Source organism: Fulmarus glacialis, unplaced genomic scaffold (genome assembly GCF_000690835.1).
Source record: "Fulmarus glacialis isolate BGI_N327 unplaced genomic scaffold, ASM69083v1 scaffold5105, whole genome shotgun sequence".
In the NCBI taxonomy this organism is placed as follows: domain Eukaryota; kingdom Metazoa; phylum Chordata; class Aves; order Procellariiformes; family Procellariidae; genus Fulmarus; species Fulmarus glacialis.
Genome location: NW_009214837.1, coordinates 80888 through 103961, shown reverse-complemented (window position 1 = coordinate 103961; position 23074 = coordinate 80888). Strand labels below are relative to the sequence as shown.

General features: G+C 39.6%; 1 protein-coding gene across 1 annotated transcript in view; it reads right to left on the bottom strand.

The window, feature by feature from the left end:
• The window catches only part of FAT3 (FAT atypical cadherin 3), a 93324-nt gene that overhangs the window by 30512 nt on the left and 39738 nt on the right, over positions 1-23074 (bottom strand). The window contains exons 3-5 of the mRNA XM_009578706.1: positions 14277-14591; positions 12116-12326; positions 2708-2847 (exon numbers count right to left, since the gene is read on the bottom strand). Coding sequence (XP_009577001.1) covers positions 2708-2847; positions 12116-12326; positions 14277-14591 — 666 coding nt within the window. The remainder of the gene's footprint in view (positions 1-2707; positions 2848-12115; positions 12327-14276; positions 14592-23074) is intronic.

The window sequence follows — 23074 nt, the reverse complement described above, 5'->3', positions numbered from 1 at the left end:
AGTTTATCGGAGTTTCAGGCGTGCAGGAACATTGCTGAAGAAACTTACGCGAGTCCGTGCCAGCGATCATGTTACCGAAGCAAAAATCTTCGGCATTTTTACGCTGTATTTTACCACCTCCAACTGTGTAACAGACAAAAGGCCAGGAAGAGATAAAGGGAAACAGGTGGGGTGGAATAAAAAGCAAGACTGTTCCATTTGGCACGGCAATCATCAGCTGTTTCATAATAAACCATTGCACTTTGGGGGGGGTTTATATTATTTTATTGTTATACAAGGGGATGAATTTATACATTTGCTTTCCCCCCACTTCCTCTTCTATGACATCTTCTGGCAGCTATAGTTAAAAATGCAGGTGGTACTATGTATATGAGACAAAATACTTACATTTTACCAAAACTCAGAATAAGGCTGCGGAGAGCCATCAGTAGATGTTTTTTTGTCTCTTTCTATGACATGTTTTACTTAACCTATCAGTTTGATTTTTTTTATTGTTCTTCTAAAAGGAAATAAAGATGAATAAGGTCACCAAAGGCTCCAAAGTACAGTCAAAAATACAGTATGAAAGTTTTGTAAAAGGGAGAGATAATTAGGCAGGCCATAATTCTGGCAGCTTTTGAAATCTCTGTTGTGAAGAGCAGAAGAAACACACTCTCAGTTGTTGTCCGGGCCACAATTAAATAATTAAACAGTATCCACGTGGAGAGAAGGAGCAAAGAAGGGCCTGTACCCACCGATGATTACCTAATACTATACTATTACAATCTTAAATTACTAACTTACATTTTTAAATAGGTCACATCACTGTTACAAAGAATGCTCAGGCTTCTTTTAGAATGCAACAGCTTTGCTGAAATATGTTTTTACCATATGTTTTAATTAAAAATGTAGGGTTTTCATCAAAATAGGTTTTGAGGACTGTCATGGGGTCAATTTATTAAATCATAAGCAGCAAAACCAATAAGCATAATATCCATGACAAGAGAAATTACTTGTATCCAGCATGTTTGAAATTCCCTGTGCTTTTTAATATTTGTTTGGCTGAAATGTTTACAAGAAAAAAAATGTCGTGTTAGGGATTCAACACCATATTTCTGAAATGCAGACTGAGAGTGTCGCCAAGGTTAAAAAACAAAGCAAAACAAAAAACTACTCAAGGGCTGAAGAAAATGCCTTATGGAAAGGCAACGTAAAGAGGTCAGTCATTCTCTTTCACTTGTCTACCAGAAGACTGGGAGGTGATTTGACTATTCTGAGTAAGTGCCTTCCTGGGGAGAAAATAGTGGTTTTTAAAGAGCTCTTTAATCAAGCAGAGAAAGGCATAACAGGGAATACAGGCCAGATATAATCAAGTTAAAAATAAGGGATGTTTTTAGCGGAGATGCAATGAATTACTGAAAGTAACAGGGAAAATAGCAGATTTCCTACCACCTAACTTACTGTCATCTGATGTTTTCTTATCAAGAGTGGATTATCAGGAGAAATTATCAGACAGGGATACTGAGAGATTTTAGGGCTGGTTATCAACAGGAATTCAGATTGAGAAAGCACTCAGTGATTTAACAGTCTCTTAGGAAAGTTGGTGTTGTGACTCAGTGAATACAGATTTACATCTGAACCATTTGAGCAAAAAGGCAAGGTAAAACAGAAGCATCTGCGTGCGCATGCATATATGTAAATATAAAAAAATGCTCAGGCCTTCCTTCTGCATTATAAAGAAGCATATAACATCACAAACCTATTTTTTTCATTTTCTCTATAAACCACATTTAATCTGGGATTTGAGGCTGCACACAGGTGTCCTCTACCAGTATGTATTTTTCCCTATGTGTCAATTCATATTCAGGCTATAGGCACACTTCACACTTGGGCAGTAATTCAGATGTAGGATTTCAGGTCCTAGGTAATCCATCCCCCACAACTCCACCTCGTATTTAAGGATTTTGCTCTTTAGAGTCTCCCTGGTGCCACCTGGACCGCAGAGTCCCTGTCCTGGTGCCATGACCTTGACCATGTCCCAACTCCAGACTGGTTCCCACTGAACCCAGGCTCTGCATCAGGGCCTCTCCAACAAGGACGTGTCAGAGCTGGCATTATCCCAACCCTTCATGTTTATCCGACCTGACTTTTTAATTGCTGAAAGGCACTGACCCTGATAAGCAAGTCTGATTTTAAAGGGTTCACTGGGGCTGTTCCCCAGAAGACAATGTAATCGCAGGCAGTGACACTAAAGGAGAGATCCTTTGAATTTTAAGTTTCCCCTCCGAACAATTTCTTCTCTGAACAATTGATCCTGTGTCCCACATTTGGGTCTTGGGAGGATGAGAGGTATAAACTCCATTTAATACAATCAATAGCAATATTCAGAAACACCACAGAAGCACTATTGTATTTTGGACCATTACGGGGTGATACACTTGTCAAAATCTAAGCTTCACTGCCTGGGATAGGGACTCCCTCAGCTGGAGGAAGGCAAATTACTTTCGTGTGAGCACGAAGAGGACAAAAGGAGAAATACCGCTTTGAAACATTCAACAGCCGATTCTTTACAACCAGATGGAAAGGCTCTGAAAAATATCCTCTCCATTAATTAACAGTGGTCTCAAAGAATGAGGTTTTATTTGAATGGCAAAATTATTAATTTTTATAGCATATACATTCCACTAACAAATTAAAAACTTGCCAAGAAAGGAATGTGATATTCTACCTGAGTCGTGGCAATGTTTGTTCCATCGGTGACCTCCACAGTCATATTATATATTGACCTCTGCTCTGCATCCAAGGGCTTTGCAATGACAATAGTGCCCACTCCCTTCTCCGCGTCGAAAGAACTATCGTAATTCCCTCCTAATTGTTGCACAAAAATACAATTAAATTAGCCATCTCTGGAAAATTTCCATTGAAAATGTTCCTAGAAGTGGGCATATCTGTTTACTGGCATCCATCTTAACGGCTTGCCTTAGCATACACAGTACATCTACTTATACTTCTTTGTTCATAACTCATTTATATTTCAAAGCACAGTTTGTATATTGGAAAGCAGATATCATTAAAATGCACTGCAAGAAAAAAATTCTAGCAGTATATTTAAGTGAACCATAACTGAGCCTATAAAAAGAATCAACTGGCTCATAAGATGTGTGCCCTTGTAGTTTGGATAATGAACAAGCACAATTATCTTTTTGTATAAAAATAATTTCAAGAGGGTTTTATTCTGCAAATTTTGTTTTCAGGAAATTCTCACTGATGTTCGTGGGTGCAAAGATCGTCAACTGAGTCTTTAAAAATTACAATTATAATCAATTTTAAAAATGCAAATAGAGATTTGTTATGTTAATTTCAAGGACAATGATAATTACTGGCAGCAAAGGTCAAATTCTACTAGTCTTTTAGGAATTATTTAAATAGATCTGACAGGATACACATCACAAATTCCTTTCCATTAAAAAAAACCTCATAAAGCACTGTTCTGAAACTAATATCCCCTTATCCTGTCACACACTGAATGATGCACCAGTGGGAAAACTCTCCTGAGTCTCAGGTGAAAGAAAAAAAGGAAAAAGAAAAAAAAATCTATTAAAAAGTAAGAGAAAGCCATAAATAATTTGAGATTAAAGGGTTACAGGATTTCTCAGCCACAGCTATAGTTTATAAATTAGAACCACTCATTATGTTCAAAAGTAAAGCACACACTCCCTGCTGCTAAGCTGCTTCTTACTCACTCATCTATGAAGTGGAATTTATGATGAGTTGAGTCTGAAATTTTTGGAGGCTGGGGACAGGGCGAGGTGGAACACAACACTGCTGACAAACGAACTCTTAAGGTATATTCATCACAAAGCAATGCAATGCCACTAACTACAGTCTCTGACAACCCAGTTCTACAAAGCGGAAAAAGCTTTCAAACCCCACTGGTTATAAAACTTGTGTAAGAGCTGCTCAGACCTCTTGGGATTAGATCCTCGGGTAGAAAAACATCCATTCCATTGACTTAGCTCTCATGCAATATATACATAGAGTTATATATTTGAATGGCTGGTGTATTATCACAAAATGGCTCTCATATTAGGGCTGGGGACAGAGAAGCGAAGGGGACAGTCTTCCTTGCTCTACCATCAAGTCTTGCACCTGCATGGTTTGCTGACCAGGAACCGGCATTATTCTCAGAAAGAGTCATGCATTTAGTGAGAGGAAAAAGGTTTTGGCATTCCAAGAAGTTGAAGAAACCCTCACTTCTTTCTACCTCTTGCATAGGCTATTGCAAAGAAAGTGTAAGCTACAAGAAGCACTGCTCTGTCCACATCTGCCTTGGAGGCCATTCAGGGAGGGGTACAAGAAAGGGGGAGGAGGAATAAGAGTACAGGTAATCTATGCAAGCAAAGGCAGAATTGGTGAACTTCTGCCCACTGAAATGATCCAAACACAGTCGTTTCAGACGTGCCATCAGACTTCCCTATGCTGAATATATGTATATACATATATATAGCTCCGAGCCTAATAGATGCAGTTGTGGTTCTCCAGGAAAACACTGAATCTGGATCTGCTGTGATTTATGGTGGATAGAAACATTGCTTATTCCCTAACCTCCTTCTGCAAGCCCAGATTGCATATTTTTCTCAATTGATATATATATATTTAACACTATTTGACACTAGGAAAAAAAAGCCTAATTGTCCTTGACATTTAAGCAATACCAAGGTATTTGGACATTGATCATATCTTCAGTGTTTTGTTTTGTTTGGTTGGTTTTATTTTTAAAGTTAATCTTGAAAGAAAAAGATGCCATCTCCCAATTAATGTTTTAAATTGATTTACTTGAGAAAAATCGTACCATGAAAACCAACTCTGAAAAAAAGCCTCCTTTGAAGAAGAGAGTTTGAGATTCTTGCAAGGAAATCTCTGCTGAAATGAAGCTAGCCTTGGGACAGCAGGCACTTTACAAAGAGAATGTTTCATACTGATAACCATGAAAACAAAATGAAAGCCTATACTTCAAGATGCTTAATAACCATCTTAATGAGCAATCAAAAATTATATGCTATCAACTGGCATACACTTCCAAAGAAACCCTGCCTTTAAAACTTCCAAGAAGTAAAATGGAAGGATTAGCAATAAATGTTTTAAATGCCCTTCCTTTGTTGGCTTAGGGCTGGGTTTGCAGGGCACTACACAGTGTATTGCCAATACACTGACTTCTTCAAGCCATCTTCATTAAGTGCAGTATATTCTTCCCCTGAAATAAGAACTGAATCCATCATATGAGTTTTTTATATGCCATTCACATCTTCCAAAATGGTCTAATGACAAACAAAGAAATCTTGGTTGCCAGCCACCCCACTCTAGCCTACACTTGTAACTAACCAGGCAATGCACTTTAATTTACCTTGATTAATTTTCTATTAAACAATGCAGAAACTGCATCAAACACTGAGACAGAAATGGATCAGAGAACATCCTGCTGTGAGATTTGTGATTGTAATATCTTTTGGAGTGAAATCCTGATTTATTCCTGATTCAGTCTGGTACATTTTAACAGACCATGGTCAGCTGTTGAAAATGAAGATCACTCAGATGGCTGAACTTCTGGGAATACTGCCTGAGATGTTGGGTCCTGCCTCTCATCTGGAGTACTAGAGGTGGTCTGGAAATGCTTTGTACTGCTCCTCAGCCTTCATATACCCTCAAAACAGCTCCTCATGATGAATGCTTCTGAAGTTGCACTTAAGCACTGAAGAATAATTAATGAATTAGGTATAAATGCTAAACTCTAAGAGCTTTATAGATGTGTTAAATCTATGCAAGGCCTACTAAGAAGCAGCCAGAGAAGCACCCAGAATTATCTTTGAAAGACAGGTGTTGGAGGGGTTCGGAGGGAGAGAGCGAGCGCGGTGTAAAACCAGGACTTTTCTCTTAAAAACTCCTGCAGTTGAACTATTCTGGGAACGCCACGTGAAACCACTTCCTTCCGAAGGTGCTCACGTTGAGGTCGGAGGGCTGAGCCCGTAGGAGGTGACAGCTGAGGAGGTGTCAGCTTCACACATTTCTGGGGTACTTGAGGCCGGTTTTTGAAAGCATGTAACTCCCAACCCTTTTGCAGCAAGCTCATCTGCAGTTCTGTAAGCTTCTGCAGTATCAGTTTTACCAATGTTACTATCGGCCATTTAACGTTTTCTTTGATCACAATCTTACGATGAAAGAGGGCTAAGGATGATGAAATTTTGTTCAGCTGCTCAGTTTTATTAATGTGAATTTTTATTACTTATTCCATTTTCCAACATATGGCACATGCTTTCCTTTTTATTGTCTACTAAAACCTGCTTTCAGATACAAGATATGTAGAAGCTGTCTTTGCTAATGTGCTTGCAATTGCATTAGGAAAGAAATATTTCAAATGAAGATAGTACCTTGTGAGTTCCTCTGGCACTCTGGGAAAATCAACGATAAAGAAGGCAAGTTGATTGAACTGGCAAGTTGGCTAGACAGGTGGTCCTGAGAAAGCATTTTAACACTGAATGACCTCAGAGAGATGTGGATTAGCTGTTGTTTGTAATACCATTGCAGGCTAAGATGTAATGCTGATGCATCTTAATACACATTAAAGACTTCCCTTAAAATACTTCGATTAAACTGAAGCACTTACAGTGGGACTTCAAAGTCCACATCTACTTGCAATGCCATCTTTCGATGAGAAGACTTATCATATTGGGATGATATAAATTTATCCAGAAAGTGCTTTTTCTCTCTAACTGACTGTTAAGATTTCCAAAGACACCTAGCACAGATAGTTATGTCTACACTTTGGACACCTGAAGTTAAGTGAGATGATTTCCACCCTTACTTTCTTGAGATTGATCTTAATGCTCTTGCATAAGCCCTGGAAGCATTATGTTTCTACAGCTAGGAATTTTTTTATGTTATCTGAAAGCATGTTGTAGTTTATATAGGATTTTCCAATATAACTAGCCAATCCCAGCTGTTATCAAACTCGGGATGGCTGTAGAAACAACAGCCCCTGGTACAAAAGACCTTATTAGTTGGCCCTCACTACAGCTTCGTGAGACCTTTCTAGCACAGCCCTAATTTTGAATTTAACAGATGGTATAGCATGGTCAAGAAGGAGTTCTCAGGAAATTGAACCGAGACACCTCTGATCCAACAGACTGTAGGTTGTGCTCTTGGCATAGAGTAGCCTTGGTTACATGTTCTGGCTGAATCTGGAGTGTTACCTTGGTTCTTAGCTTGTTTCTTGGCTTCATAGTCATTATGAACATATTTTTCTTCTGACAAAAGTCCCGTATGCTTTGGAAAGAATTAATTTTCGTTTTAATAAAAAATATAGTTTAAAAAAAAAAAGCACTGAACCTTACATGACTAACGGTAGAGGATCTTTTGATGTAAAGTTTAACACTCATTTGGTGCAACAGACAGGCCAAGGAAAACTTCCTGAACTGTTAAAAGGGGTTTCTAGAGGTCAGCTGGAGAATTTGCCTAAGGCAAGATACAACACAGATCCGGCATTCCCACAGAATGTGGGTTCTGCAACTCTGTCCCTTTTGAATTTCAGTGTGGTTTGTTTTGTTTTGTTTTGTTTTTTTCAAACAAATGAGTCCTATGTGAGGGCCTCTCTTCCTCTTTTCCAGTGGAATGATCCAAAAGAGTGGGATTGAGTATACACCTCAGAAATGTCTGATGACTGTGGAGAATTGGACTTGTTCAGTCTAAGATGTAAAGATGGATCACACTGAACATTCCCAAATCAAATACAGCTAAAACCTGGCAAGATTCTTCCTTCACTGGTAGATAGCAAAGAGTATACATTCTCCACGTCCAAACTTAATAAAGCCAGGATATATCTTTACACAAGTCTCATATGGCCTACCATGCCATGATGGATGAGTGGAGAAGAAGAGACATACAGGAGATGATCTAATTTAGAGAACAGGCCTCTAAAACACATTTTCTCAGGGAAGAGAGGATTCTTACTTGTCTTGTCCCAAACTAACACGACCAAGGACAGTGATGATAAATAGGGCCAATTGCTACTATTCTCGCATTGCTCAGAGCAGAGAATTGGAGGAAAATGCAGAAAGCTAATCCACCCTGAAACTCAAGGGTGAGTCTGAAGTACCTCTAGGATTTTCAAGAAAAGAAGCACAGCCAAAATTTCCAATTTTTCTGTTTTCAAAAAAGATGAAATAAACTTAGCAACTGCCTCAAGAAATACAAATTCAACTACAGACTGTTGTTAATCATAACATAACAAATATTAGTAACATAACATGCAAATATTTATTATCTTATGTACTATATCAGGCTAAGAAGAAGAAAATAATGCAGACTGAATTTTCAGATAAAACTATTGTAAAGAGAGTCAAAGCCTTGGGTTTGCTGCTAAAAAGCTGAAGGTAAGGGCATAAAAAGCAGAAAAGAAATCAGAAAGGTATTTTAGCTAGCTGTCAGAGAAGAGAATTCAAAGGAGGCTAGGGAACTACATGTTTTTGACATTAACAAAAATTTACAGCACTGTGAAATAAATGGAAAATTAATTAAAATTAATAGATCTTAAACTTATTGCCATTTAAGCACCCTCGATAAAAAATTCTGATGTGCTTTTAAAGTTTGGCTACTCTTGTAAAGGCATAGGCTGGGGGGAAAAGGAAAGATAGAGGGAGGCCCGTTTGGAGAATCAGAGAGATGTTGTGCAACATGCTACTTAAGCAAAAACTAGCACCATGCAGCTTAGCTCCAGTGTCAAAGTAGTCATCACACCATTCCCACCACTAACAAAGGAAGAGACAGAGAGGGCTCAATTCACCTGGGAGAAATAAAGATCTCTGACTTATTTTGGAGTTCCCATTGAAAAATAGTTTCTCAAAAGTAGCGGAAGAAATTTAACACAACTGAAACAACCTACATTCATGTCTTTCACATTGTGGGATCTGCATGAACTGAGAATGGCGTTGAATGCAGTCTGAAAACAGAAACCAGGTATGACATCTCAACCATTCCCAATTAAACAAACAACCAAAAACCCAGGCAAGCATCCTGTTCCTCTCTAGTCTGTGCAGGGAAGATGATCTCCCTGACCGCAAGGCACCTTCCTCTCTTGGAGCTGACTAACTCAAGAACTTACACAGTTATTTAAAGTGTCTATAATTCAGGTGCAAATCAGATGCTGAAGTTAGGCAGACAGAATACTACATAGCCAAACTTCATCCACCCTCCCTCCTTTTTTTTAGCTGGGAGCAAGTGCATGTTATGCATTAAAAAAGAGGTCCTCTGGAATTCCAATGCCCATTTAGTTTGAAAAGGTCATAAACATAAAGGTCAAGCTGCAAACTCTATATTAAACCATGCCTCTACATAAGCCTTCAGGGCTTTTGTTGACATTACTGTGAACCGTGCATGGAGGTCCAAAAATCACAAAATACCAGATGGAGCAAGATCAGGTCTAGGATTTTCAGCAGCACAGAAACCATCTCTTGCATCAGCAGTCCCATACAGCGTTCCATACACGACAATTAACTTCTACTAATAACCCATGTCTTTCATTGGGCTTTTCAGCACTAGACCTCAATGTTCTCCCAAAAGGAAAGTATCAACATCTTTTTTATCCACACGATGATATTGAGGAACAAGGAGAAAAAGTGTTTTTTATACTGACACTGACTAAAGGCAGCAAAGATAATCTAAACATACAGTACTCTGTCTATAAACCTCTTGGGGTGGATTTTATCTTTGCACCTTGTATGCAGAGCATCTGGAACAATAGGGTCTTCTGCACGCCCAGGATTGTTGGCTACTCCTATTGCAGAAACGAGTGCTGTTGCTAGTGCTATTATTTTTAACAGCAGTAATATTTAATGACAACGTTCATATGGTAACAGTACTGAACTGGATTGACAGGGTCACCGATTTCTCATTAAGTCTAGGGAAGCTCTGTCTCCGTGACCCTCTGCGGTGATGCAGCATCATGCAGCATCAGGAGCTACAGTCTATAGGGAAACCATTAGGGTTGTTTAAATAGCAAAAATCTTCTTCTAAACCATTTGAACTATTTTAGCCATAAAGGTCACATTAAATGACAAATTAAAGGCTTACATTTCATAATGCTCTCCCCATAATCTCTGTTTGGTAGGAAAAAAATGAAATATTATTATAAGGTGTTGCTAGATTGCAAGTGACTCTAATAATGTAAAAGAACGCAGCGGAAGAGCAGGGGCTTCTCTCAGTGCTTAACACAGGCAGCATTTTAATGAGAGTCGGTGAATTTGCCAAGGAAAGGACCAAAAGGCTGCGAAAGGCAGAGGAGGCCAGCAAAAGGTTCAAATGGGAAAAAGTGTCAATAACATCAATAAAGATGGATTTCTTCTGGGAGGAAAGTTAGGATCAGTGAGGAAGAGAAAGGGAATGTAAACATTAGCTAATAAATTGCATGTAGCATACTGAAACAACCAAGGGAACGGGAAGAAAATCGTAGGAAACATATGCTGTCCTTCCCCAGGGGCTAGCAGGAACCCTAGAACATGATAATAGCTTTGGGTTTAATTTTAATGTGGTTGACACATCAGAAACCATGCTACAAATTCAAAGAGGAAATGTTGCTGCTTCTGTCTTTCATCTGCACAAATTGGCAATAAAAGGTGGATGAAAATGGCTCTGACAGACCCTTTCTTTTGTGGTCCTTATCCTTCCTGTTGGCTAAACCCATCCGCAAATAGCTATGCTGAAATGAGAGCCAGGCTCAATCCCTGTAAATAAAGACTGCTGATGCACCCTTGCCACTAAGTCTGTGGCAAAGGCTTTTTGTTTCTCTAAGCTTTCATATAGTATTTGCTTTATAACCCTTATTTTAAGTAACACCACTTTCTGCAGACAGTGTGTTTTACATCCAAAAGTATACAACATTACATACAAATATCTGCAAATATTAAATAGCACAATAACTTTGCAGGGTCGTTGTGCTGCTGGGGAAAGTCTCATTTTGGAGATGTTAAATGAATTATTTAAAATAACATAACTGAATCAGCAGCAGAAGCAGGAAAGCAATGCTTAGGAACATTGATTCCTGTTTCTCCACTGCAACCAAGTGAGACCCTCTACTCCCTGTCTTTTCGACAGCTACATCCTTAGCTGCATTTCCCTGCGATTTTAAGACCATTATTTCTACAGCGTCTCCTCCTCTTTGCTAAGCATATTTCTCCCTCCCTATTTTTATAAGAAATTTTATGTATGGCAATTTTGTGGTTGAAATCTCACATCAAAACACATTTCTCTTTTTCAGCTTGCATTCACGACAAACTTTTGGTGGCTCCATTTGTAACCCATATGTTGATGCATCCCATTCTGTTTCACAGTTAAATGGATGGCACTGGACTGTGAAAAGTTTGAATTAATTATTTGTGATAAACTGTGGAAAATCCGTGAATAAAATGATAATAATTGGACACAAATACGGTAAAAGCTGTCATAGAAAGAAACGCAGCACATCCATGTGTCGCATCGCATCCTGTCACAGGCACTTATGAAAGATGTAATATAAATTGTCTCAAAGAACTTGCAAAAATAAAAGGCAGCCTGGATAGTTGTATTTTAGCAAATGTGTTTGCACTAAGGGTACCTTCTGTTGAACAGTTCTGCCCACAAGCTGTCTGTAGAATATAGAACATCTCTCGAGCATGCTTGCCACCTTGAAGCAGGGCAGTCGGAAGCAGAAAAAAAAGAACAGAATGCAGAAAAAAAGGTGAAGAAAGAGAGAAATGAGGGACAGCAAGTCTAAGTACCATAAATACATTTAGAAATGAGATTAGCAAAGTATGACAATAGAATTTAAATGACAGACAACATTAAGATTGCAGTAAATAACATACTATGAAAAAAAACAATTCAGCCATACAGCGCTTTTTTTTCAGCTTAGCTAAGGAGTCATAACAAAAGCAGGAATATTATTATTATTGTTATCACTATATTAAAACAGCATTTTCATTTCAGCATTACGAAAGTGGGTTTAATTTGGGGGGGGACAGTCCGTGGTTAGTTTTCTTGCTCTCAAAACCACACATCCATATGCTTTGCTTCTGAAGCTTCCTCCATACGCCACTGGCTCCCAACTTACCGACAATATCAAACCAGAGAGGAATGTTAGATGGCTGCACAGAGACCACCCCGACGATTTCTGTCACTTTATCGCTTTCCATGACGGTGAAGTTGTAAAAGGGTTCATCGAAAGTCAGGGGCACGGGCGAGGGTGCAGGCTTTTTTATCCACTCAATATGGAGGCGTGCAGTTGAAGATTTTTGGGGCCGGCCATTGTCCACTGCTTTTATCTGGCAGGTACAAAGAAAAGAGGACTCAGACTGAGCATCCCAGCTTGGCAGTTCAGACCTAATTCTATCGCATGACGATGACTGCTTGGAAAATGGCCTTTGTATCCTCTATATAAAATCCCATGAAAAAAGAGGAAGATAAGCACTTAGTTCTCAGTTCTCATTTTTCCATTACGCTTTGACTTTTCACTGAAAAGACTGATTTTAAACTGAAATGTTTGTTTTAGAAATGTTGGTGCAAGGCCTCCTGGAGATGCAATTCAAGCGCTCCCCACACAGATCCTCCTCCCCAGAACCAGCTTCCCTTTCCAATTTCATCTTCCAGTCAGTTCCCTCTTGCAGCAAAGCTGGGAGCTTTATAATGACCCCGTGGGACGTCGCGCACTTGCGAAACATGCTCACCCAGACCGTGTTTGATGGCTTTTAAATGGCATCTGTATTGCAGATAAGAATGGTATTCCTCATATTGCCTTCTTCAGGATCTTTAATTGAGTTAAATAAGTTTCAGATCATTTCCCCCGTTCTCCAAAACAAATATAATTTACAATTTTGCCATATTTATTTTACTTGCTTTCTCCTTTCTGTCGTGTTCATTAAGAGTTGCCCAGCTTGGTGCTAATTCTTTTTATTATAAGGTCCTCTAGAGGGATGGATAGAGTTGGTATTTGCCTGGCATGCTTTATGGTTTTAGCACAGCAAAGACAAGATGAGCAGCAACAAACATTGGGCTTAAGGAAAGGGAGAATGTAGGTCACAAAATGGGTGCCTTGGTGAATAATATCAATGTCAATCAAAGGGTTCTTCTTTTAAAACTAAAGGAAATGTTGGCTATATAGGACCACTGGTGTAAATATGCTGTTACTATGCCTGTTAAAAATGGGAAATATTTTCCTGTAATACCATACCCTATTTCTTTCTCTGGAAATGTGTTAAGTAGGTTTGGTGCTAACACTCGCCACCCTGCTCTGTTCAAGGCAGGCAGACCCTTAGTGAAAAGATGCTGAGGGTGTGATGAGCAGTTTCGAGGTAGAAAATCTTCAGCTGTTGCATTATAATAAGGGCCAAATCCCAGACGTGACTTCCAGCTCTGCACAGGGAAAGGCACTCACTCGCTTAAAGGGTGCTCTGGTTACTAGGTATTTCTCAATATTTTGATATTTATTCATTTTCCTGTCACAGTTTCCAACCCTATGAAGGTACCCCAACAGAGACCCGTTACTGTAAGTGACATTGCTTCCTTTACTATGGGCCAGACCATGGACCTCTGACTTTTTTTTGTCAACTCCTTAACTACAACTTGTTGGATTATTGCTATAGATCAAGAGTGCACATTCAAGTCTTATATTGCTTTATATCAACACCACCATCTTGTAGTCTTTCTTTCTTTGACCTTGTCTATATGGCTTGAGTTCTGGCAGAATTATTTTGACTGAGATTTCTTTTAACTGAAATTGCTGCCATACTTACACTCTTTAATGTGGTGAGAAGATGTGGTGTACCCTAGAACAGAGGGTACACAGTACTCCTCCTCCCTGAAGCCGCCTAACTTGGACAGTATAAAGACCTTTCCATGAGGGCAAGCAATTGTGTCCACACAAAAGGTGAATAACCATCCGTAGCTGTATCTGCCCAGTTCAGCATGACACAACTTTGCAGACAAGCCCTTGGTCTTTGTTTCCCATGTGTATTCATGGGAACAATTTGCCAACAATTTGCAACTTGACTGAACAGTCTGAGAATAGTTCACTATGTGCAATAGCATGAACGTTCTCTCAGACTCATTTTTTTGGCAGTAGTTGTTTGTGAATACTAGATTTCTTAATACAGTCAGATCTTACACATAGGTCATACATTAAACACAGTCATATATCACTTTTTATACAAGAGGGCCTACTTCTAAAAAAAAGTCAGTCAAATCATGGGTTTGTATGTTGATGAAAGAGCACTTACTGTTAAGATGTCATAACTCCCCGCTGTGAACTGCTTTCTGGAAGAAACCATCCCTGTTTTGGGATCAATAAAAAATTTCCCATCATCGTTTCCATCCACAATGCTGTACGAGATTTCTGCATTAGGGCCTTCGTCTTTGTCAAAAGCAAAAGCTCTGTAGATTGGCTCCCCTCTTTTCTTACGGTCCCTCTCTGGCAGCTTGATCTGATAGACTTTCTCTGGAAACTGAGGTTTGTTATCATTCTCATCCAGAACCTGGACCACCACCCAAACGGAGGACTGCCTGGGAGATGTGCCCCCATCTGAGACGGTTACCTGAAAAATAACAGCAGTAGAGGTTATTCTGAATAGGTACAGTGGGACTTCATAATTGGAAAAACCATAAAACATAAGGAAACACCCCTCCCTCCCCAAACCTAAACTGCAGTTTACAAAATCTTCTGTGTACACCAAAATCTTCTGTGTACACAAGACATGCTCACTATAAACACGCGCAATGCCTAACTCAAATATGCCCACAATGGCAAATAAAGGAATTGCGAAGATTTTTTATTTTTGAGATGAACCTGGAATGGGGAAACTCCGGACTAGGAATCTATTTCTCAAAACATAAAACCCTTTTATCTCAAATTCTGTAAGTTTATCTCAGAAGAGAGAACTGGAATTAACCCATTAAGCAGGATCCCTGCGTTTTTGCAAACATGTTTTAAAGTTTCTTCAGTCACACAATGAATTTGAAAGATGTATTTCTTCTTAAATCTTAAAAGAATCTCTGTCACTTTTTTCTATTAATTATTTGGAATTTCTTAAATGACAAAAGAATTTCTGTCAGTTCTTTTCATTCATTACCTGAGATTTGACAGCTCATTAATTCCAAAACTGCTTTATATGATTGTAAGGGGCACAGAGAGGCAGGTAGCAAAAAACTTCTGCTGCATTGTGTAAAGAGCACACTGCGCTGGCAGAAACACGTAAGAAATAAAATCTTTGAGACAAAAGTTAATTAGTAATCTAGTTGCAACTTAAACAGAATTACTAATAATTTTCAGTCTGAAACACTGTGAAAATGAAACGATCCAAGATCAACAAGCACTCAAGAGAGTTAATAATATGCCTTCAAAAATGCAATCAGTATGTTTCAAACTTCTCCCTCAATATTTCGATTGCATTTTTTAAAGAGAAAAAATAAGGCAGAAAGTTATTTCTGATTGCATGAAAGAAGTTCAAATTTCACTTTCAGCTAAACATGCCAATTCCCACAGTAGCGATTTTTGATGATAGTGAGCCAAGATATTACATACCCTTCCCGGCTCGTATCGATCACTGCACATCGATTGCTTTGCTGGTTAACGCCTCGATGCTTTATTTTTCCTTAAACGTTTCTGTGTCCCCTTACAAATCATACAGTCCTGATGTCCAATCCTTAGGCAAAGCAAAATTTTCTGGGAATAATGTCCCTTGCCATTGTCCCCTCCTTGCAACAAGAAATCTAAACTTAGGGTAACCCCAATTTAGTACTGAGATCAGCAGAAAACCCACAACATTTTCGAAGAGAAAGGTGAAAGACCTTTTCCGTTTCCTGTATTTAACTATCCTTTTAAAAACTGACACAGTGGAAAGGAGCGGACTTAGGGACTGAAACTCCTTATTTACAGAAAAATGAATGATATGGCAATACACAGTAGCAACGTAAAATCCCCCATATCAGCCTATAACTCATGTGGAGAGTGCAGCCTGTCCTCTCAACGACACGTGTCAGCCTCAGGCCTAAGACTGTCACCAGGGTTGGCAATTAGCACTTGTTGGGATCGCCGCCTCGTGACGGGGACAACTGTCTGCTGAGAGCCGGACGGGGACCACCCCATCCTGCAAAGCCACCAACACGCCATCTGTCAATCACCGGCAAGGGGGTGTGGGGAGAGGACCTGCAGCTCATTACCAGTGTACTCAGCCATCCAGTTCCCACTTGCTACGCTTTCCAAAATCGCATTTATAATGCCGACAGGTTGCACACATGGCTGCAAATCTGCCTTTCCACCTGGTGAGAACCACACCGCCGGGGACCTCAGCCTCCGCACTCCACCGCTGCGGGAGAACGTCAGAGCTTCTGCAGCAAACAAAAAGCCAGTTCTGCCAATAGCCCCTTCCTCCTATTACAGACTTTCAGCAATAAGTAACTTTTGCCCCACTTAAGAGTCTAATCCCCTCTATTTCTGTTCTGCTCCGGTGCAACTGGCCGAGCTCTCGGCAAGAACACAGATTAACAAAGAAAATACTCTTTCGGGGTTTCTGCTGACTCCACAGATAAAACAACTAATGATGCCAGGCAGTACGGGCTGTAGTGATGGAAACAAATGGAGACACATTTATTTAAATGCTGGTCAAAAATACCAACAAAATGTTTTTTTTGGGGGTAATGTTCTTAATGCATATAAAATACTAGCAAGATTCAGGAAACTTTTGCTTTCTGAAAAGAAAACGGCTCAACCTTACAAAAAAAAAAGGCATTTCCCTCAAGCTTCTAGCAGTCATCTACAAAAAAAGGGGGGGAGGGGGCAGAGAAAAAGTTTACAAATAAAACCAATACTAAAATCTCTGAAAACCACAGTGGTATGAACAGTCAAATGACTATGATGAAAAACCTACTTAAGCCAAGAGACTGCTCAAGAAGCGAAGCCGTCCTCCTGTCTTACCAATACACCATCTCACAGTTTGTTAGGCGACTGCTGAAATCCTGAGTAACGTGGTGGTGTGGCAGAAAATACGTGCATGCATTTCTTTGCTTTTGTAAGCCCAAACTTGGGGGAAATAGCAGAAAAGTTGCACTGAAAATATTTGCTGACAGCTAATTGAAAATAGTAATGGCTATAACATTAATTAACACAGCTAATTAACAGAAATTAACATAGAAGGCCTGAAGTTAGTCAGTTCTACTCTGTCTAAAACTTTACATCCTTGGGGAGGAAAATATTATGTAGCAGCTAAGCCTTTTTCTCTGGGTGACACTCAAAACTTTTCAAAATGACAGGCTCCAGCTCCGCTCGAAAAGCTCCGAGTGCCAGACATGGGAGCTGAAGTGTGAGTTAAAGCTCTCTCTTTACAGGCATGTAAATTATTTAATTAAGCTGCCCTCACACCAGCAATGTGATTATTTTCCTAACTGTAAATCCGTGTCCCGGCTGACCCCTCTTTTCTGCTCCATCAGCCTGACCCCAGCCAGCCTGGCTTTTCAGGTTCCAGCTATAAACAGGGTAAAAGAGCTGCAGAAATTTTCTCTGCCCCTACAGAAAAAAACCCACGACAACACATTCAAACAAAATAACAAATAGCTGCCAGTTCAAAATTGTTCCCAGATAACCCAGCCACATGCAGACACAAAACACAAGGCAACGGGGAGGACTGGAGAGGTCATTCAGCACACCGCTCTGCAAATACTGTTTCCATCACACCAGCACTTAGGGGCCTCTCTAACCAATGCAATTTTGATTTAAACATTACCACAGTTCTCAGCAAAATCCTTAAACAGCTGGAAATTACAGTGAAAAGTAACTGGGGAGGGAAGGGAGGTTGGGATGTTTGTAGGACAAAGATAGAAAAGCAAATTTACAGCTGGTATCTCTGGAAATGTGAAAGGCAGATGTGCAAGGCACAGGAGAGCTTGCCAGGAGAGAAGATGTAATTCAGGACCAGTGAGGTCCTTTTGTTTAGAAACCTGCAGATGGCATGGTGGGGAAAAAAAGAACAACAGAAGAAAGGTGGTATAGATGAATGACAAAGACAGTCTCAATATGTGCTTGTCAAGACGTGGCATCAAAACCCCAACAAGAGGTGAATCTCACAGTAATCAAGATGGGGAAATGGTGAGGACCAGAATTAAAGCTTTCCCAGAGGAGATGAGGAATGGCTGCTTGGTCAGCATGTGCTTTCCTAAATGCTGAACACCTTCTCCAGTCTTTGTGCTGAGTCTGGTATCCAGACATCAACGGGTGCAGACATGCTGCTTCTTGCCCATGTGCAACCCAAGATGGGGTTGGCCAGCTACCATCCCCTCTGCCCTTCTGGTTAAATATTGCTGCTCATGCTGTGTCAACACAGCCTAAACAGAGGATATGACCTCACAAAGCTGGGATACGGCCATGAAAGCAGCTGAGTTTTTACTCTCTAACCAATCATACGAAGCGTTGGTCCATTCACCAAGGGTAGAATATCTTAAAAGGAATGTGATGACATGTTTAATGGGGTCTGATGGCATCAGACAGCAAGAATAATATGAACTTTATATACCACTTTCATGGTGAAATCCTAAGCATCACTGCTGATTTCCCACAACCTACAGACAGTTCCACTACAGCTTTCTTCATAAAATGAGTACTTTCTGTCAGGAATCTGTATTTACCCATTGGCTTTAATGTGTATGACTTTACTGAACCATGTCAGCCAATACAACTAATATAGGTATTGGTTACCTGGAAATTTCTTTGCCAGAGTAACAACATTCACACAACCCTTACAATGCTTCCTTCAGCTGGATGGACCGGGACAAGACCTCCTGAAATTCCCTCTACTTACATCAGACATGTATTTTTGGAGAAAAACACACAAAAATATCTTCTTCTGCAGAGTATGACAAATTCAGTATAACAACAGAACCTTCAAAATCCAAGTAAGGCAGTTTCCATTTCTTCTGCAGGATCTGCTTCAGTAGGTTTGGTCTATAGACATTAACACTACCTTTCCTACAGGACCGAGAGATACTCTTTCATATTCATGTTTACGTTCAAGTCCACAGATCAACTACAAAGAGATTTCCATAGCAGTGGACCTTCTCAGTGAAAACTAAGGTCAACACTAACTATTAACATACAACAGCTGGAATGTTAGGTATGAAAATTTCTTCTTCTTATGACCGCGGAGAAGGCATGGAGGACACGTCTACTGTGAAAGTATTGGCTAAAACACAGCGTCAGTCTAGCAGACCTCAACGCTGGTGAAAAGCATCTTGAGACAGTCACTCCTCCTTTGACTTGGACTGTGACACTTAACTGAAGAAGGTTTAGATCTTGAATTTTTTCAGAATACAAATGCGACTGTGAGGAACACCCTCCTGAATTAAAAGTACAATATTGAGTCTCATTAACAAAAGCTCATGACTTCCAAGATAATTATTAACTCAGCTGGAGAGAGTAGCTAGCAGGGATCTTACTTCAACAAGTATAACAAGACAATCAGCAGGTGTTTAATGTGAGTTATCAAGCCTCGAGAAGAACGAGAATCTTCTTCCATATCATTCCTTGGCAGGAGGAAGTACTCAGCCTACCCAATTTTTAAGTTAAGAGGAACTGCCACATTACTGACATTAGCATTGCAAAATGCTGAAGATGTCATATTTCCTTGTTTATTTTCGTTCGTGTGATAACTGCTTAATGCAAAAAGAGCGAGCTGAGATGCCTGTGTCTCATCTGAGGAGCGTGCATAATGAGGTTTTCAGGTAAAAGTCTCTCCCTTCCACCAACCAGAAATGCCAATTTTGCTTCAGAAAACTTAAGAAAAGAGAATCTGGTTGAGTTACTGGAGACAGAAAAATGATCAAAGGGAGCCTGAGAGCTGAGGCATACCCCTGCTGTTAGTGACTAATGGGTTTGTTTCTTCTGCCAATGTGCAAAGGAGCTGCAATACCTATTGTAAGAGTCTCTGGAATTCAGCCCAAGTAAAAGAAATAAAAGATTATAAACGAGAGCTCATTGAGGGATGAATGGAACTTTAAAGTCAAATACACTGAATTACTATCTCTGCCTACTTCAGAGAGAGACTAAATTCGTGGCTAAATCCTTACAAGTAAATATTTTTCTGAAATGCATGATGTTACTGAACTACGTGTCGGATTATTGCTACAAAGTGAAAGCAGCGTAGCTCAAAGATATACAGGAGAGAAAAAAGAAGGTACATAAGTTATTTTTTTTTAGTTCAACACAAATACTGAGTTAGCTGTAGCAAACAAGATGCCTTTTCTTTCTAATGTTTTACTCGACAACTGTGGACAAGAAGTGGGCAGCTGCTTATTTCACTTATCCTAATAGAATGTAGTGCTGTCCCAAAAGACAAATTACATAAATACTTCTTGTAGTGTGCCAGTCATATCAATATGATCCATCTTTCCTTATTTCCTTTACAAAGTGCTAATCTGGGAACTCTTGTTTTCAATCATTAAAAAAAAAAATAATACATTCACTCTGGCCAGCTATGACAAATAAATAATTTAGAGTACATTTTAAATACAGATTATTACTGACACAAACACTCTAGGTGGCTGATTAGGAAAGTCAATGGCTTCCAGCCACATTCAAGCTAGAAAACGATGCATAATGGTCTGTTGTACCATTTGAGAATTAACGATGACATCAGGTAATTTCAGCGCTGCATTGCCAACAGACAGGAAGGAAGGAAGGAAGGAAGGCTTTTTCATTCGGAGTTAAATGCTCCCTACAGTATCTCCAAACCTAAATATTAGAAAAGCGTACTGAAGAAAGTCTTAGAGGCTTCAAATCTTAACTTTTGTCAGACTCTCAGTACTGAGACCAGGTAACAAAATGACCTGGCAAAAAGAAATATCAGAATGGGTCACTTAAAGGTCCAGAACTACTACTACTACTACTACTACTACTACTACTACTACTACTACTTATTCTGTATCATAGTTTATTCTACGAGCTTTTTGAAAATTGAAACAATAAACAAGAGTCATAAACTCTGAAAAGAAACTTAAGACTTGTATTTTAGCTTTAGTAGCAGTACAAAGAAGGATCTGCATTGCTTTTGACAGTGACTCTCTAAAAGAAAAATAGTAATTTTCCATGGGCATTGCTTTTAAAGTTCATTACAGTTTGGAGATCCTGGCAAGCTGTCTGCATCAGGCTGTATTTATAGTGGTCTTCAATCAATACATGCTAAGTGCAGAACCAACCATCACTCCATTAAATTCCCAGGAGAACAGAACAGTGTGTGCTATGTTAAAAGAAATTCCTTTAGGCAATCGCAGAAAGTATCTTCCACTGCTTTTCACTAAGTAAAAAGAAAACTATAGTCCTCAGGAATGTCGAGCTGTGCTGGTTTTGGCTGGGATAGAGTTAACTTTCTTCATGGTAGATAGTATGGGGCTATGTTTTGGATTTGTGCTGAAAACAGCGTTGATAACACAGGGATGTTGAGCAGTGCTTACACAGAGTCAAGGCCTTTTCTGCTTCTCACCCCACCCCACCAGCAAATAGACTGGGGGGGCACAAGAAGTTGGGAGGGCACACAGCCGGGACAGCTGACCCCAACTGACCAAAGGGATGTTCCATACCACATGACATCGCGCTCAGTATATAAAGCTGAGGGAAGAAGAAGGATGGGGGGGACATTCGGAGTGATGGCATTTGTCTTCCCAAGTAACTGTTATGCATGATGGAGCCCTGCTTTCCTGGAGATGGCTGAACACCTGCCTGCCGATGGGAAGTAGGGAAGGAATTCCTTGTTTTCCTTTGCTTGCATGCGTGGCTTTTACTTTACCTATTAAACTGTCTTTATCTCAACCCAGGAGTTTTCTCACTTTTACCTTCTGATTGTCTCCCCCATCCCATCGGGGGAGAGTCAGTGAGTGGCTGTGTGGGGCTTAGTTGCTGGCTGGGGTTAAACCATGACATAAGCTCACATAATTTTGCTTTTGACAAACTGTAGATAAAACTTTGCCCAGAAGTGACTCTAAGCCGATCACTTTCTAGAAGTCCAAATGTGCCTCCTATTTCCATTGGTGAGTTAAATACAGAAAATCTTCACCTCTACCGCCTAACCATAGTGTGTAATCACTTATAATTCAGCAGAAATCATCTGGTAAGAAAAAGCATTGCTCAGCTAGGACTTTTCCTAACCTTCTAGGTGATAACAACACCATCAGAAGCGGTGCTTGAAACCGCATGTGTCATATCCCACCTTGAGCAGTTTGCTAAGTTTATACCTAGAAGATTGGAAAATTTGAGGTGATCGTAGTAGGCACATCAACCTCAGTCTCCAAATAACAACTGTGAAGGTCTTTTGAATACATCAAGAACTTCATTTCTTTGTTCATGAGGCTACAATAATGAATCTTGCTACCCCTGCATATAAAGAAGAAAAATTTGGATAGCAGAAGAATACACTCCAAACAGTCCCCTGATAATACCTGGACCCAATGACATTTACCTACCTTCAGACTGACACCTTACAAACAAGATAAAGACTGATACGCAATTGCTTAAAAATAATTTTTATAGGCATGTTCTCTTTAGGAACAACCCATTACTAAACAGAAGTATAACTACCCCCATATCCTCTAATGAGAAAGAAGATAAAAGTTGTGTATTGATCTTCACAGTAAACTTTGAAGAAGGTGTTCAGCTCCTGCTGATAGTGACGATTACAATCAGAGTTTTGTGAACAGAAAATGAGGAGTAGTCAAATCTGAGAATATTTCACTTCAAGCAGTTTTAAATAACACAAAGCTTGCAAATTAAGATATTTATGCAGTTTAATGTTATTAGTAATCTCTATGTCAATTGTAATTCCATTCATACCTGAACATCCTGTGATCAAATATTGATAAGTTCCCCTCTATCAGATCTACCTCTACAAATAATGCCTTTCTTCAAAAATCTTATCTCAGCCCTCAGGAAATACAGTAGCGCTCAGGTTTTGTGCTTCAAAAGAGGTGTGCATCAACTTCTAAGCTCACTGCACTGCCCTTTTCTCAAATATTCAATTACCCTTCATTTTCTATCCACAAA